This window comes from Papaver somniferum, unplaced genomic scaffold, assembly GCF_003573695.1.
Source record: "Papaver somniferum cultivar HN1 unplaced genomic scaffold, ASM357369v1 unplaced-scaffold_15, whole genome shotgun sequence".
NCBI lineage: Eukaryota > Viridiplantae > Streptophyta > Magnoliopsida > Ranunculales > Papaveraceae > Papaver > Papaver somniferum.
Window position 1 is genome coordinate 678615 of NW_020624376.1, and position 14644 is coordinate 693258.

General features: G+C 37.8%; 2 protein-coding genes across 5 annotated transcripts; both read left to right on the forward strand.

Moving 5' to 3' along the window:
* Positions 1-258: 258 nt before the first annotated feature.
* Positions 259-825, forward strand: LOC113335552 (indole-3-acetic acid-amido synthetase GH3.6-like). The gene has a single exon (XM_026581587.1). It carries the CDS (start codon positions 259-261, stop codon positions 823-825), a length of 567 nt encoding a protein of 188 aa, XP_026437372.1.
* An 8475-nt stretch (positions 826-9300) lies between these two features.
* LOC113335538 (receptor-like kinase TMK4) lies at positions 9301-14638 on the forward strand. 4 transcript variants are annotated; one of them, XM_026581576.1, is made up of 5 exons: positions 9303-11119; positions 11384-11450; positions 11549-11695; positions 12208-12285; positions 12923-14638. In XM_026581576.1, the coding sequence occupies exon 5, from the start codon at positions 12923-12925 to the stop codon at positions 14036-14038; it is 1116 nt and encodes a 371-aa protein (XP_026437361.1). In that variant the 5' UTR covers positions 9303-11119; positions 11384-11450; positions 11549-11695; positions 12208-12285; the 3' UTR covers positions 14039-14638. The 4 variants fall into 4 exon arrangements, 3 of the variants coding, with proteins under 3 accessions (XP_026437361.1, XP_026437359.1, XP_026437362.1); XM_026581574.1 differs by lacking the exon at positions 11384-11450; XR_003353401.1 differs by lacking the exons at positions 11384-11450; positions 12208-12285; positions 12923-14638 and adding an exon at positions 12133-12174 and having other exon boundaries at positions 9301-11119.
* The last annotated feature ends 6 nt before the right edge of the window (positions 14639-14644 follow it).

Consider the following 14644-nt stretch of genomic DNA (forward strand, 5'->3'; position numbering starts at 1 on the left):
TACCTCCTTTATAGTTGTTGAAATAGTTTCCACGACCATTACCACCTCCACGACCACGGCCGAGAGCATTTTTTGAGCCACGGCCACGACCAGAATGTATGTTGAAGCCTTGACCACGACCAGAAGCACCAACAAAGAAGGAGACTAGACGAGAATATGAGCTTGTTGTCACCAATTATGCAGGTAACTTGATTATATTCAAGAATTTTGATTACACACTATTTCGTCAAGTACGTGCTGATCTTACGCTTATGTATTATGCAAGGACTTTATCGGTATAGAGTTGGAGACGTGCTACGAGTTGCTGGGTTCAAGAATAATGCTCCTCAGTTCAATTTCATGCGGAGAAGAAATGTAGTTCTAAGCATTGATATGGACAAGACAAATGAAACTGAGCTTCAAAATGCAGTGAAAAAAGCAGTTGACCATCTTATGATTATGTCTAATGTCTCTCTTGTTGAATACACTAGTTTTCCTGATACATCAACTTTTCCAGGACACTATGTGCTCTATTGGAAACTTCAGGGAAACAATAACAATGTCGTAATTCCTCAGAAAGTGCTTGAGGAATGTTGTCTGGTAATGGAAGAATTCCTCGGTTATGAGTATCGTTATATGCGCACTAACAAGAAATTAATTGGACCCCTAGAGATAAAGATTGTAGAGACAGGAACGTTTTGTAAGCTGATGGATCATGCAATCAACCAAGGTTCATCAGTTGCACAGTACAAGACTCCTCGATGCATGAAACCTGGTTCCATGTTCGAAATCCTAAACTCTATGGTTCTTTCAAGCTTTTTCAGTCCAAGGTGCCCACAGCTATGAATCCATGATGTTTTGTAAGAAAAAAAATAAATGCTTATATTTATGCTTTAGAACATGTTAAATTTAGTCGTATCTTTCGTTGTAGTTGTCGTCCTGTATGAAAATGTCATTTCTTCCATTTCGATCAGTGTTTCTAAGTTTGAAGCATCAGCCTTTGTTGTAAATTAGCATTCAGTCAAGTGTAAACTTTTAGGGTTTCTTTTTTATCAATAAATTAAACTTTTATAGAAAGAGGGTTAAAGACTCAAAGTACGTACATGATATATGAACTCTAACAAAGATTGACTAAAAACAAAAAAGGAAGCAGAAAGCAGCAACCCCGAAACACTTCCAACACCTTCATCTAGCTTCCTCAAGGTGGTTGGAATAAAACTTCTTTCCAACTGATAGCAAATTGAATTAAGGAAATACACCATGAAACATGCCTCTATTATGTAACCAACTTGATAAATAACTTGAATGTGAAACTTCGCTTTCTCTTTTGAGAATTAAAAGGTGGACAATCTAGTCATAGTACGTTAGCTTATAAGGATGACATACTAATTCTTTCTGGAAATGCAAAATGGAAAATTATAGCACAGATGAATAGAATGTGATTGTTCATTCCGGAGTTCTGTATGTAAGGTTGATCGTTTTTTCTATTTGGTTCTATTCCCAAAACTCGAAATATTTAGAAAGGGGTATGAACCGAGTATTAATACAAGATTAGCCTTTCAAATTGCATCCATGAAGTGCATGAGTTTCATATAGGATCACAAAGTCACAAGACATGAGTGGCCAGCGATTGTGATGAGATTCAGATCTTTTAATTTCCTTATCTATATATGCGCTTATAAAAGGTGTGTCGCACACTAGTTTTTCTTCATCAATTTTAGTTATTAATTATAAACTTATACCGAAATCACTATCTAGTTTGTATGATTAGATCAAAATTTATGGAACTATGAGATATCGGAGTAAACTGAATAAAAATGAGAAGTACAACTTTGGGCGTTATAACTTGTCCAAGAGGAGTTTCATTATTTCAGATTCAGAGATGCTTTAAAAGTTTGAAAATGAGTACTTATTCATAAAAATGTCCCAATAATTGATATTTCTCACCCCGAGTCCCAACAACTTTGAACCTTAGCCATGACACAAATGACGGCAAAATAACTTTAAAAAAGACTTTTACGCTAAAATCCATCTCTGATTATTTGAAGTCTAATTATTAATGTTGTAAACAATTTTTGACTTGCCTATTTTACAAGAATATGCATGGGCATGGCTCCCAATTTAGGCTTCCTACCATTGGGCGTGAAACCGTATAGACCACTTGATCATAAAATATCTCCAACCGCATAGGTCCTTGAACAAATGGGCTGCATATGCCATTTCCTACTGTATGACATGCAAAAATTCTAAAACAATTTTTGAAGAGGTCGGTGTGGAAATATTCCAGCAACGTGAGTTTGCTGTCGTTGCAATATAGTGATGAAGTTTCCAGAAAATAGTATTAATGACCTGAGTTGAGTCTGAAACTCGGCAGCACCAGTGATTCTATCAATCTAAATAATAACCAGAATGCGATGATGTATAAAAATAGGAGTATTATTAGAGATCATTGATTTCCACGACCATTGGATATTGGTGATTATCGTTATTGTGTGTGTTTGTACCATTTAAAATGGTGCACGTGCATGCCACACAAGTTATCCATTCGCCTAGCTGTGGGAGCCTATTTGGTTTATGATGGAGTCCCATGATTTATTATAGAAACCAGGTTGGTTTATTAAAGAAACTCATGGCTTATTATAAAAGTCTGATTGATTTATTTTTGAAGCCCAGCCGGTTTATTAAAGAAGAATGATTTTTTAGGGACCATGGTTTTTTTGAGGGGACCATGATTTTACTAGGCCACCTTCCCTATAGTGATAAGGGGTGTCCTAAAACGTTGAAATGACTAACCTACCCTTAACCTAATTTAGTTTAAAACCAACCTAATAACCACCTATATATATATAACCACCACCTCCTCCCACCACCACCGCCCACCACCGCCGATTACCACCACCACCGCCTCCGATTATCACCACCACCAACCACCGATTACCACCACCACCTCCTCCCACCACCACCGCCTATTTAAGAAATGTAACAACATCAATGCAATCACAATTAAGTTCTGTTACATGATAATTTTATCGAGTATAAAAGACGCCAGTCGCATCCTGATTCTGCCATGGGACCACTCCGGAGGTATTTTCCAACAAACCCTTCACTTTAATTTGATTTTGATTGCTTCAATCGAATAGAAATCATCAAAATAGGGTTTTAGTAGGAGTTACAGAGCCATGTTCGGTTAGGCCGATTTCCAAAAAACCCTAGTTTACTAACCGAACTTCTTGAAAATGAAGAAAACGAAGAATAGTTCGGTTCTATTGGATTTAAAACTAAGTCACCGAACTCTCTGTTCGGTTGTTTCGCAAAAAAATTTAAAACTACAAAGTAACCGAACTCCACCCTTAGAACCGAAAAAAAACAAATCCAGTCTAACCGAACTATGTTGTTGTTGCCACTATCTTGAGTTCCAAAATAGCCGAACTTAGCCAATAGAGTTAGGTTTTTTCGCAAAAAATTTTAAAACTACAAAGTAGCCGAACTTAGCCAATAGAGTTCGGTTGATTCGCAAAAAATACTTTTAACCGAACTTCTTGTATTAGAACAACAGAAGTCCATAAGTTCGGTTCCTTCGCAAAAATAAGGATATCACCGAACTTTAATTTACGAAAATAATGAGAAGTCCACAAGTTCGGTTCGTTCGCAAAAATGTTAAGTTTTCTTTGTAAACGAACTCTACCTTTGAAACTTCGTAACCGAACTCTACCTAATTCGCCAAGAAATAAATTTCGTAGTAACTGAACGTTTACCTAATTGCATATATGCATATATAAGCCCAGTTCGGTTGATTCGCAAAATATGTTGAAGTTTGCGAACCAACCGAACTTCTAACACTAGGTTACTTTTAACCTGCAGTTCGGTTGGGAAATTGGTTGCATTGAAGTTTGCGAACTAACCGAACACACAAGATGTACCCAAATAAATTGTTAAGTTCAAAGTTCGGTTACCTACCATTTTATCCTACGTAACCGAACATTATATTGTACGACCAAAACCTCCATTAACGAGCGAGTTCGGTAACCTGCATGTTTGGAAAACGTAACCGAACTACACTTTTAGGTGTGTTCGGTTACATATTCTTGACATATGGTATCCGAAATGACCCAAATCTACATAAAATTTTTCATTTTTTTTGAAAGTTTGGAGCAATTCAACCAACATTATCTAAGTTTGGAGCACACCTGGGTACCCAAATACCCTTCCTCCGGTTGTGGTTGGTAAAGTCCATCGTTTTTCATGTTTTCCTTCTTCATCTTCTCTAACTTTACTCTCTCAATAATTCTACTTCTTTAAAAAAAAACCATCTGATTTTTTAATCTCACTAATTATCTTTAACTTAATCATCTCACTAATCATTACACTAACTAATCATCACCCAAAATTAATCAGGACAGTAATTTAGGTATTAATATAAATATCCAGATAAGGGGTGACCTAGATTTACTTCTAATGTCTTTACCCAAAATAAAACCATGGTCCCCCAAAAAAACCATGGTCCCCAAAAAATCGTTCTTAAAGAAACCTAGTTGGTTTATTAAGGAAACACATGGTTTATTTTTGAAGCCCAGTCTGTTCATTTAAGAAACCCGGTTGATTTATTAAAGAAACTCTTGCTTTATTATTGAAGTCCAGTCGGTTTATTAAACAAGACCGGTTGTTTATTAATAAAACATGTGGCTTATTATTGAAGCCCATTCGGTTTATTAAAGAAACCCACGACTTATTATTGAAACCCAATTGGATTATTTTGGAAGCCCAGTCGGTGTTGGTTTATTAAAGAAACCCTATTTGGCTAATTATTGAAGCTCAAAGACTTATTTTGGAAGTCACTTGGAGATAGACACGAATCTTGAAAGATATGAAAAGATCTTCCGAGATAGACACAAATTTTGGAAGAAAGGTATGGATTTTCCAAGATTATTTTGAATCTTTCAAAATAGATACAAATGTTGTAGGGATTGACCCAAATAAAGGGAAGATATACAATTTTCGGGGTGCTTTTATCACTCCTCCGCGGCCAAATTAATAATTTGACAAATTATTTGCGAACGTTTTCGAACTGATCGAGTTCGAATCATATTTTCGAACTATCACTGAACCTTAGTAAAGGGAATTGATCTCATGACCCTTAGTTTGCCAAATAAGATTGTAACCATTGAGTTATTTAGCTATTTTGCTTGTTCTTATATATTTTTAATGTATTATCTATATAACACATAAAACTTAGTTTAAATCATATTTTTGATTCAATGTAACCATGAAAATAAACTTTCTATTTATTAGAATTTTCCGTTTGGGACTCATATGTCTAAAAGGAATTGTACACGTACATATGTCGTTCCGAACTACTGTCGTATTCTGCACCATAGACTGACTTTATGACCGAATCCGAATGACCGAAAATCGTATAATACTCGTACGTTTGTCGTCGTGAACTTTTTTCCGTGTCTCGAATTTCTAACTAGGCTCTGGGGTTCCTTTAAGACATTTTTGGGTGCCTATAGTAATTTTCTCATGGAGTGTAAAACCACTTTTCGAGCCAATTTCTCTGCAAAATTTTATTTCTCCCAAAACACCTACAAAAACATAAAATACAAAAATAAATAAATAAAGGGTACCAATAAAATTGATAATTGATATCAAATCAGACACATAAATCTGTCTATCAATAAGGATCATGTTTTTCCTTAAATTATAAATGAAATGATACATTAGAGCAACCACAGTGGGCGAGTATAACCAAATATTTGGTCAAAAAACGAGACACAACGGACGAACTATCGATTAAAATCCGGACCAAAGACCAAATCCCAGACTATATTTGGTCCAAGACCAAGACCAAAACCAAATATAGTCGAGCGAACGTATAGTTAATGCCCCACCACCAGGCGGGTGTATAGTTAATGCCCCACACCAGGCGTGCATAAAGTCCCTGCCCCACATCAGGCGTACTTTATACCTCCGCCCCAATGTTTTCTTTTTCTTTTGGGAGGGGCGGGGTTTATACCTCTGCCCCACTCTTTTTTTTAAACTTTATATATATGGGGCAGGCTTTATACCTCCGCCGCAATTTTTTTTTTTTTTAGTTTTCTGGAATCTGATCAGGCGAACGTATAGTGCACGCTCGACGAAATTTAGTCTTCTACCCGTAGCGTCACACACCAGACTAAACTCAAATTTGGTCATTTTTTTGGTCTTTGATCTTTGGTTATACTCGCACCATTGCAGTTGCTCTTACAACTAATATTTTCCAAACCAAACCGAAAACGTTCTCAACCAATATCATGTTTTCTAAAAGCAAAGGAAAACAAATGTTATGTGCGGGAGCAAAAGAGATTTTTCCATTATGTTTCATGGATGACCGCATAGTCTGATGCAATGCCCTTGGATATATTCAAAATGACCACAAATTGGTTTTTCATCTAACAGAATGGTCATTGAATCACAACTAGAAAAGCTCAAGTATTTGCAATGTTAATATCTAACTGTCGTGAAAAACCACGAATGTCAGATGTTTTTATGAATGAGAAAAAAGATGGAAGGTAGTAGGATCGTGGAAAAACTTGAAACTTAAATCCAGGTTGAAGAAGTCACAACACGACCATCGCAAATAAGCAGCATTGGGGAAAAACTTGAAACTTAAATCCAGGTTGAAGAAGCCACAACATGACCACTACGAAGAAGTAGAGTTTACAGAACAAATGATTAGCCTATGCTCAAGTCGATTGCAAATATTTTATGCATTTGCAAATTTCTACAGAAGAAGAAACATATGGAGAACACTTTTGAAAATATCCAACATGTATAATGTTGGAGTGAACCAATCCACTTCTCACCAAAGACATGTTTATGAAGAATACAAAATAATGCTTCCCTAATTTATGTTATCATGCTTTTTCCATATCAACTTTGCACAAAATTCCAGCAATTTTGGATTTCAATCTACTATGCACACACTCATTGGCTATTAGAACACCATCCAAAATTTGCCTATCATGAACAAAGGCTCCTTGGAAGTCAGATATAAGGGAAGGCATAATGGTCTTCAATCTTTCATCCAGTATCTTTGAGATTATCTTATATTCATTCCCAATTAGACTTAGGGGTCTAAAATATTTGGGAGTACAAGTGTCTTCCTTCTTGGGAATTAGACTTCGATGAAAATTATGAAGATATCTAACTGAGGGTGGACATCTATACTTCTTCGATTATTTATTTTCGTTATTTAGTGGTGAGGCAGTGGGGATAATTTCTTTGGGGTAGACTTCTTTATTATTTTCTTTTGTTAGTCCGACGTTATTTAAGGATGGATTATATTGTTGAACACCATAATTTATTTTTGTTAAACAATAAGATTCCCTTATGCATATTCAATTGTAACAGAACTTTGTTTCCGAGTTTTCTGTGAACTACGCACCCCTTCGCAGGAAATCGACGACGTGTTTTCTATTCATCGGCTGGGGTTAATATGGAAAATATGGTTTTTGCACAACACTATTTTAATGCTTTTGTAGAAAATACAAATGAATATTATCCTCCTGATAAATAACGGCTAAAAATAGAAGCCGAAAAGGGTTTGCTGCGAGAACAATCAACAACCTAAATGTTAGTCAAAAGGGACAAGGCACCAAAGAAAGACGGCTCGGCTAATAAGTTATCCTTTGACTGAAGATTTAATCTAACCTTTGACTGTTTTAATTTCTGTGAACCTTTTGTTTGCCATACCTTGTCTCAATTAATCCTGTAAGTTATCCTTTTAAATCATGAAACCTTGATCCTGACATCATCCTTCGTAACCAACTTGGTCCCTCTTTTCTGGTTTTGCGTTTTTGTGTAGGTTGCAATTCCTCGTTTTTGCATCTGTTTTGGGTAGTGAAGCCCCTTGTTAACCAGCTAGTCTTCCTATTTGTTTTGGTATCTGAATGTTGTAAGGCAAGTTTTCAAACCACCAACTCAAATTTCTAGTGTGGTAGTGTTGGTAGTGTCATTTTTTGTTTTCTTCTCCTTGCCTGTGTTTCTATAGTCTGTATTTTCAAAAAATATTGGTGAGCTCCTTGTGGTCTGGTTTTATAACTCAGATTTGTCTGTGAAGTTTTAGTGGGTGTCACATAGTAATTAGTATTCCTTTCCAGGGATCCTTTGTTGGTTTCTGTTCAAGAGGAATTGGGTCGTTCTGAAAGTTTTTCATGTTAGGGGTTCTTTCCAATTGAATCTCTGGGTTTTTCTTTAAGCTTTAATATTTTCATCTTAAGAAAATACCATCTTTGGGTTAGTTTCTTCAGCTTCATATCAATTCCCCACCTAAATTCAGGACACCCAGAAATTTTTTCAACTCACTTCAAAATAAGACTGGTAGTATTCGACTACAGTTTCAAATTTATCCTTATACAAACCGAATTTTTAACTGCCAACCTTGGTGCAAGTCTGGTGAATCCTAAGGTTATTTCATCTAGCAGCAGGCTCTTCTTCTCCTCATGATGGAAACAAAAATATTTCAAGCTACTACTTCATCTTGTATCACAACAAGCACAACTCGTACCTTGTATGCGTATGGGACGATGAACTCAACACCTCTATTCGTCAGTTTTTAGTTTTAGTTTATTTCATTGTATTTCATCTTTTCAGCAAGTTGTTTCCATAGTCTGTAATACTATCTCTTAGTTTAGTTACTTATAGTTTTTTGATAGCAGTATCTAGTTGAGTCTAATAGTATTTTTATTTCGGTATTTTAGTACTCTTGTAATAACACTATTAGCACTACTCTTTCAAGGACCAAGATTACCTCAAGAAGCAATCAGGGCTAAAAACTCAATTTGAAGTTATGAATCAAGCCGAAAAACAAAGGAGCAGACAGATATCACTAGGAGCAGCAACAAGATACGAAGACCTGATTAGCAACTTCGATCAACTGCATCGAACACCTCTACCTCCATATAAATTCTTGCGGGCATTGCATGTCCATCAAAAATTCAACTTTTCTTGTGGAAAGCATTGACCGAAGGTCTTTCGACCTTCGACACCAACATCCCCCATCGATGCAACTCCTGTTCGTAGACGACTATTCTGGACCAATATCATGTTGATAAAGATTCAAGGCTTGCCAATCTAATTGTAATTGATGAATCTTGGGGAATTTACTATCCTTCTGTAATAATTCACTAGTAATTTAATAAATTTCATTCTTCAAAAAAAAATAAAAATAAATAAATAAATAAATGTTTATGTGGGTCAGACCACCTAATCCGGACATAGCAACGTGGCCAATTCTCCTCCACAATATTTTCGTGCTTGTACTCTTATCGCAAACTTGGGTTTTGATCACTAAGCTGGTTGAAGATTGAGATTTCAAGTACCCTTTCGAGCAGTTTTTTGATTTTCTACAGAGTTCAAGTTCCACTCCCGAAATCAGAAGATTGAGATTTGGGTGCAACTGGTTGGTCTCAATCCACAGCTGCAAAGAGGTGGTGTTGGCTGAATTTGTAACGGTGGGATTCTTCTGAAATTGGGTTTAATTGAAGATTTTGAGGAGTTCGATTTGCTGAAGTAAGTGGACTGGTTTGAAGCTGAGAACCAGCGAGAAAGGAGGAGATTCAAGAGTTGTTATTGGTGGTATGAAAAGGGAAACGAAGAGGGCAGTGAATGTACAATGGATTCAGGGGTTTCTGAGATTGGGACTAATTCGAGGGATTCTATATAGAATGCAAAGGTAAGATGGTGAATTAATCAAATGGGTTTGTCTGCATATGTTATTGTTTTGATTGGTGATGGATTTCATCTACCACCAAGAACAGATTTGGGGGTTTTATGTGGATTGAAATACGATCAATGTGCAAGTTGTTGATGCTGGTTCTCAGTTAGTTGTTGTTTGGAATTGAGATTAATTGTTGGCTGTGTAATGGAGCTAAGAGGCTGAGAAGGGTTTTTACCCAGGCAATTTTGGTTGTGATTGATTGATGGCTGTAGCAGTGGAGTGGTTACCTTAGTCTCGGTTGAAGGTTAGTCAGTAGCAAGTTCAGTGATTCAAACTTGTAATGGAGGTTTGGGTATCAAACGCGATAGAGTTGAGGTTATTGATGTGGCTGGTAGTCGTGAATGATGTGCGGTGTCTCGGTTGGTGGGTTGCTGCTCGGAGTTTTGGTATACAAGATGCCTGCGAAGTGGAGAAAGAGCTGTAGTCGAGACTGGAAAATGCTGATAGTAGGCAGTCGGAGAAAGCTGCTGTCGTCAAACCGAGATGGAGAGAGTATCTGCATGAGATGCAACTGATGGGTGTGGTAGTTCCAACAACAGATTTAGGTGACGTTGGCTAGTCGAGAAACAACAGCAATGGATTCAAGGTTCTGATTGTTCTTAATGGCTGAAATAACAGGCAAAGGTGGTTATCGATGGATGGAAGTTTGTGGCTCGATGGTGTACTCGATATTGATTGTATATGGGGTTTTATCTTGCAGTCCAGATTGGGTTTAATCGTATATTCAGTGGGGGTCTGTTAGCTTGAGATTTGGGGTGCTTGTGATGCTTTTGGTCCGATAATAATCTGGTGTTTTGTGGTTAAATGATTTGAGTCAATGGGTTCTGTTTAATAATGTTTGAGTCGAAGCAGTAGATTGCAGTGGTGAACGAATGGGTGTTGGTCGAGATGGCGCTACTGATATTTTTACTGGCAAGGAACGTGTTGCCAATGGAGCTCAGTTGGCTGAGATGGACATGTAGTTGGCTGAGATGGCAGCGAGGCAAGGAGCTGGTCGACTGGTGGATGTATGGAACCTTAAGAATCGGCAGCAGCAAGGATAGGTGATGATTTTATGGGTTTCGAGATGGATATGTTGGCTGGTAAGTTTAGTACGAAGAGAGGGCTCGGACAAGAGATGTAATTTTATCATGGGAGAAAAGGGTATAAATGGCTCAGGGATAAAAGTGTATCTTGGATTTCCAGTAAAACACCCTCTGGTTGGAAATGAGAGACTCTCAGGCTTGAATCAAAATGTAACCACGGAAAGTTGAAGAATCTGGTGAGCCCTTATCCTGTGAAATGAGACAAGTAGCTGTAGTGGAGGAGGATGTGGTGAGCCCTTATCAGATTGGGGGACATGATAAATATGAGGAGCCAGAGATAGTGATTTAAAACAAACAGGTAAAATGTTTCCTCTTTCTTCCCTCTCTTTGTTAGAAATAGCCAACTGGGGACCCACCATCACTTAATTCCTTCCCTCTTGTTCTTCCCTATCTTCCCAAAAATGGAAGAGCTCAAAGGAATAATGCAGCATTTTTTCTTCATACAATCAATGCCCCCACTAACTATCCTAGCTACTCCCTCCTTTTTGTTTTATATGTCTTTGTTACAACTCATCAGATCTGAAGAAAAAACTGATTGAATTCAGATTTGACTTTCATCCAGACCTCTAAGAAGAGCTGATTGAAGGAGAAGACCAGACTAATAATTTTTATACCAGAAAAGTAGACATGTAGGTTTTGTGTTGTTATCCAAGTAGTATGAGTGTGTTTAATTTCTCTTTTGATTCAATTTTTGTGATTGATTTCTCTTTTGATTCAATTTTTGCAGGGACTGAAGATGTTGTGATTAGTTTGCACAAGTAGAAAACCTATTGCACAGGTTTTGTGAATTTTCACAAGAGTTTCTGAATTGGAAATCGATTTGAAGAACCATTCCATGATCAGACTAATTCCTAAACCTGAAGAAAATATACAAGTAAGTTGTATGTTTTTCTTTCCCTAATATATAACTTGATTGTTTGTCTCTCTCCATAACAACTTAAACCAGAAACCTTTTTTTTCTCAGTAATGATTTGATTTCACTCCATAAGTTTGTTTGTCTCCATAACAACTTTGAGAGTAATGCCGTATTCATGTCCTGAAAGGTTTTGATGTCAGAATTGGCCATACTGTATATGTTCAAATGTGTACCTTTGTTCACTGATAACGGATTTTTTTGACTTAGCATCATGTACCATAATCTGAAACAAAGTTTTTTGACTCTTGATATGTACGGCATCTGAAATACTGTTTAGAGAACATACTGTTTAAAAATACATGTATATCATGTTTAAATGTGTATCTGGTATTTCTTAATTGATAATGTAAGGAATTATGAGGTCTGACAGATAAGTATGTTTTGTGAAATTTCAGGACTTCATCTGTGTTAAAGAAAGCAAAAAAAAAACCTGATTTCTGTAATTTTGTATGTTTAAATGTCAATTTCAGGGCTTAATCTGATCAAGAAGAAGAAGAAGAAGGTTTGGTGGTTCTCACTACTAGCTTCCGGCATTCATCATTTTGGAGGTAAAAGAAGCTCATGTTTTTGTTTTGTGAATTTGATTGCAGATTACATTTCGATTGTTCACTATTAGATGCCCCATTTTCCTAAAAGGGTTCAGCAATCTATAGGTCTGTAAGATCGAGGCAGTAACGAAAATGAAACCCTTTGTTAGAGTTCTATCTAGATTGGAAATTGTGTTGATTTTTTGAATTTCAGTTAATTGTCTTTTATGATTCAAAACATTAAAAAAAAAAAGATGCAGTCGCCCCATATTAGCATTGCATAACTTTAATTAACATGCGACTTAAACTAATGATATTGTTATTAACAGACATAAGTGATAGTTACAACGCCTAATTAGAATTTTATCTATTATTTTTGCTAGTTGCTTGCTTGTTTAGGGAACCACATTGAGAGTAATGCCGCATTCATGTCCTGGAAGCTTTTGATGTCAGAATTGGCCACTGTAGATGATTAAATGTGTACCTTTGTTAACTGATTACGGATTTTCTGACTTAGCATCATGTACCATAATCCGAAACAAAGTTTTTTTGACTCTTGATATGTACGGCATCTGAAATACTGTTTAGAGAACATACTGTTTTTTTTACTCTTGATATGTACGGCATCTGAATTGTATCTATTATTGTACTTCTACAGATGGCTGCTGATTCACCAACCTTATTTTCCTCTTCTCCCAATAGTACTCTAGATCATGCAGGACATCATGGGTTATCGGCACCTGCGATAGCTGGGATAGTGGTAGCAGTTGTACTTGTAATTTGTGTTGTTGTTGCTGTGTTCTGCTACTTCCAGAGAAGGAAGAAGAAGCGGTTGGAGATGCTAGTACGTACAGGCAAAGGAATGCAAACTTTGGAAGCTTCGCGCCAGCTGGCTAATCGGATGCAGCCTACAGAAGCTGGTAATGCTGTGCGCCAGCCCACTATTCAGCTGCACAACACCGAAGCTGGTAATTGCTCTTCAAGGGTGGAAGGCGAGTTCTCCTTTGGTTTCCTACAAGAGGTAACGCAAAACTTCAGTGAACAAAATTTGCTAGGCGAGGGGGCATTTGGGAAGGTCTATAGAGGGAAGTTTCCGGACGGGACCGAGGTTGCTGTTGAGAGGCTGAATCTCATATTAGACGTAGCTGGGTTGATGGCGTTCCAGGCTGAGCTCTCCATTTTGAAGATGACACACAGACACCTCGTATCTGTGATTGGGTTCTGTAACCAAGGCGTTGAGCATCTGATTGTTTACGAATTCATGGAGAGCGGAACACTACACCAAAAGCTCTTTGAGTGGATTGACACTCGTGGCAACCCCATGAGCTGGGATGAGAGGATTGTAGTGGCGCTAGATGTGGCTAAGGGCTTGCACTACCTCCACAGTCTGTCCAGGGAGGCCTTTGTACACAGGGATGTAAAATGTAAAAATATCCTGCTCGACAGGGATATGAGGGCCAAAATCTCGGATTATGGCCTGGTGAAGGCAATGACAGATGATGAGAAGTCGGTGGTGACCAAGTTAGCTGGAACTCGTGGATACCTTGCGCCTGAGTACGCAATGACTGGTCATTTGTCGATCAAAGCTGATGTGTATGCTTTTGGCATAGTTCTCTTAGAACTTATTACAGGTCAGACGACAGTGGACGATGGTCAGGCAGGGAAGAATTTGGCGATGCGCTTTCGTCCCGTCTACAAGAGGGGCATGGAGAATGTGAGAGCTTTGGTCGACCGGTCACTCGACCCGGATGCGCAGGGCCTTAATGGACTGTGAGGCTTGCAATGGAGTGCACGCGCACTGATCCATGGGATCGGCCTGGTTTTGCAGAGATTACTGCCAGGCTGGGGCTTGTAGCTGAGAGATGGCCCCAGCGTGCAGAGGAAGAGGAGGAGGAAGAAGAAGAAGCTGCTTTTGACAGGGAACGTTTTCTTCGGGATTTGGGTAATGATGGAGAAGGCACCACGGCTTATTACAGCGTCTGGGACTTGGAGCAGGGTCAGTAAGAAGAAACAGAGATCAATCAGCAATTTACGTGGAGAGCTTAGTTTGACTCAACTTGGGGAGTTATGTGCGTACATAGACTTGGCATTCAAATAAGAAGAGTAGAAAACGTACAATAGGGAATGGTTTTGATGAAAATGAAGTGGTTGAAGGTAATGGAGTCTAAATTTTTTATATGTATATCATTTGATGAGAGGTTGGCATCTAAATCCCTAGGATTCAGCTGCATTTGTGGACAAAGTGAATCACTGCATATAGATGCATTTGGGCTTTTTCTTCTTACCTATTTTTTGTTGTGATCCCCTTAGGAATGAACCAGGTGCATGTAATTAGTTCATTTCATTATTTTAGAGGTTTTATTGACATACCTAATTTCTG

Excerpts from the sequence above, each read along its gene's own strand:
- LOC113335552 (XM_026581587.1), top strand. The coding sequence starts at position 259 with ATGCAAGGACTTTATCGGTATAGAGTTGGAGACGTGCTACGAGTTGCT.
- LOC113335538 (XM_026581576.1), top strand. The coding sequence starts at position 12,923 with ATGGCTGCTGATTCACCAACCTTATTTTCCTCTTCTCCCAATAGTACT.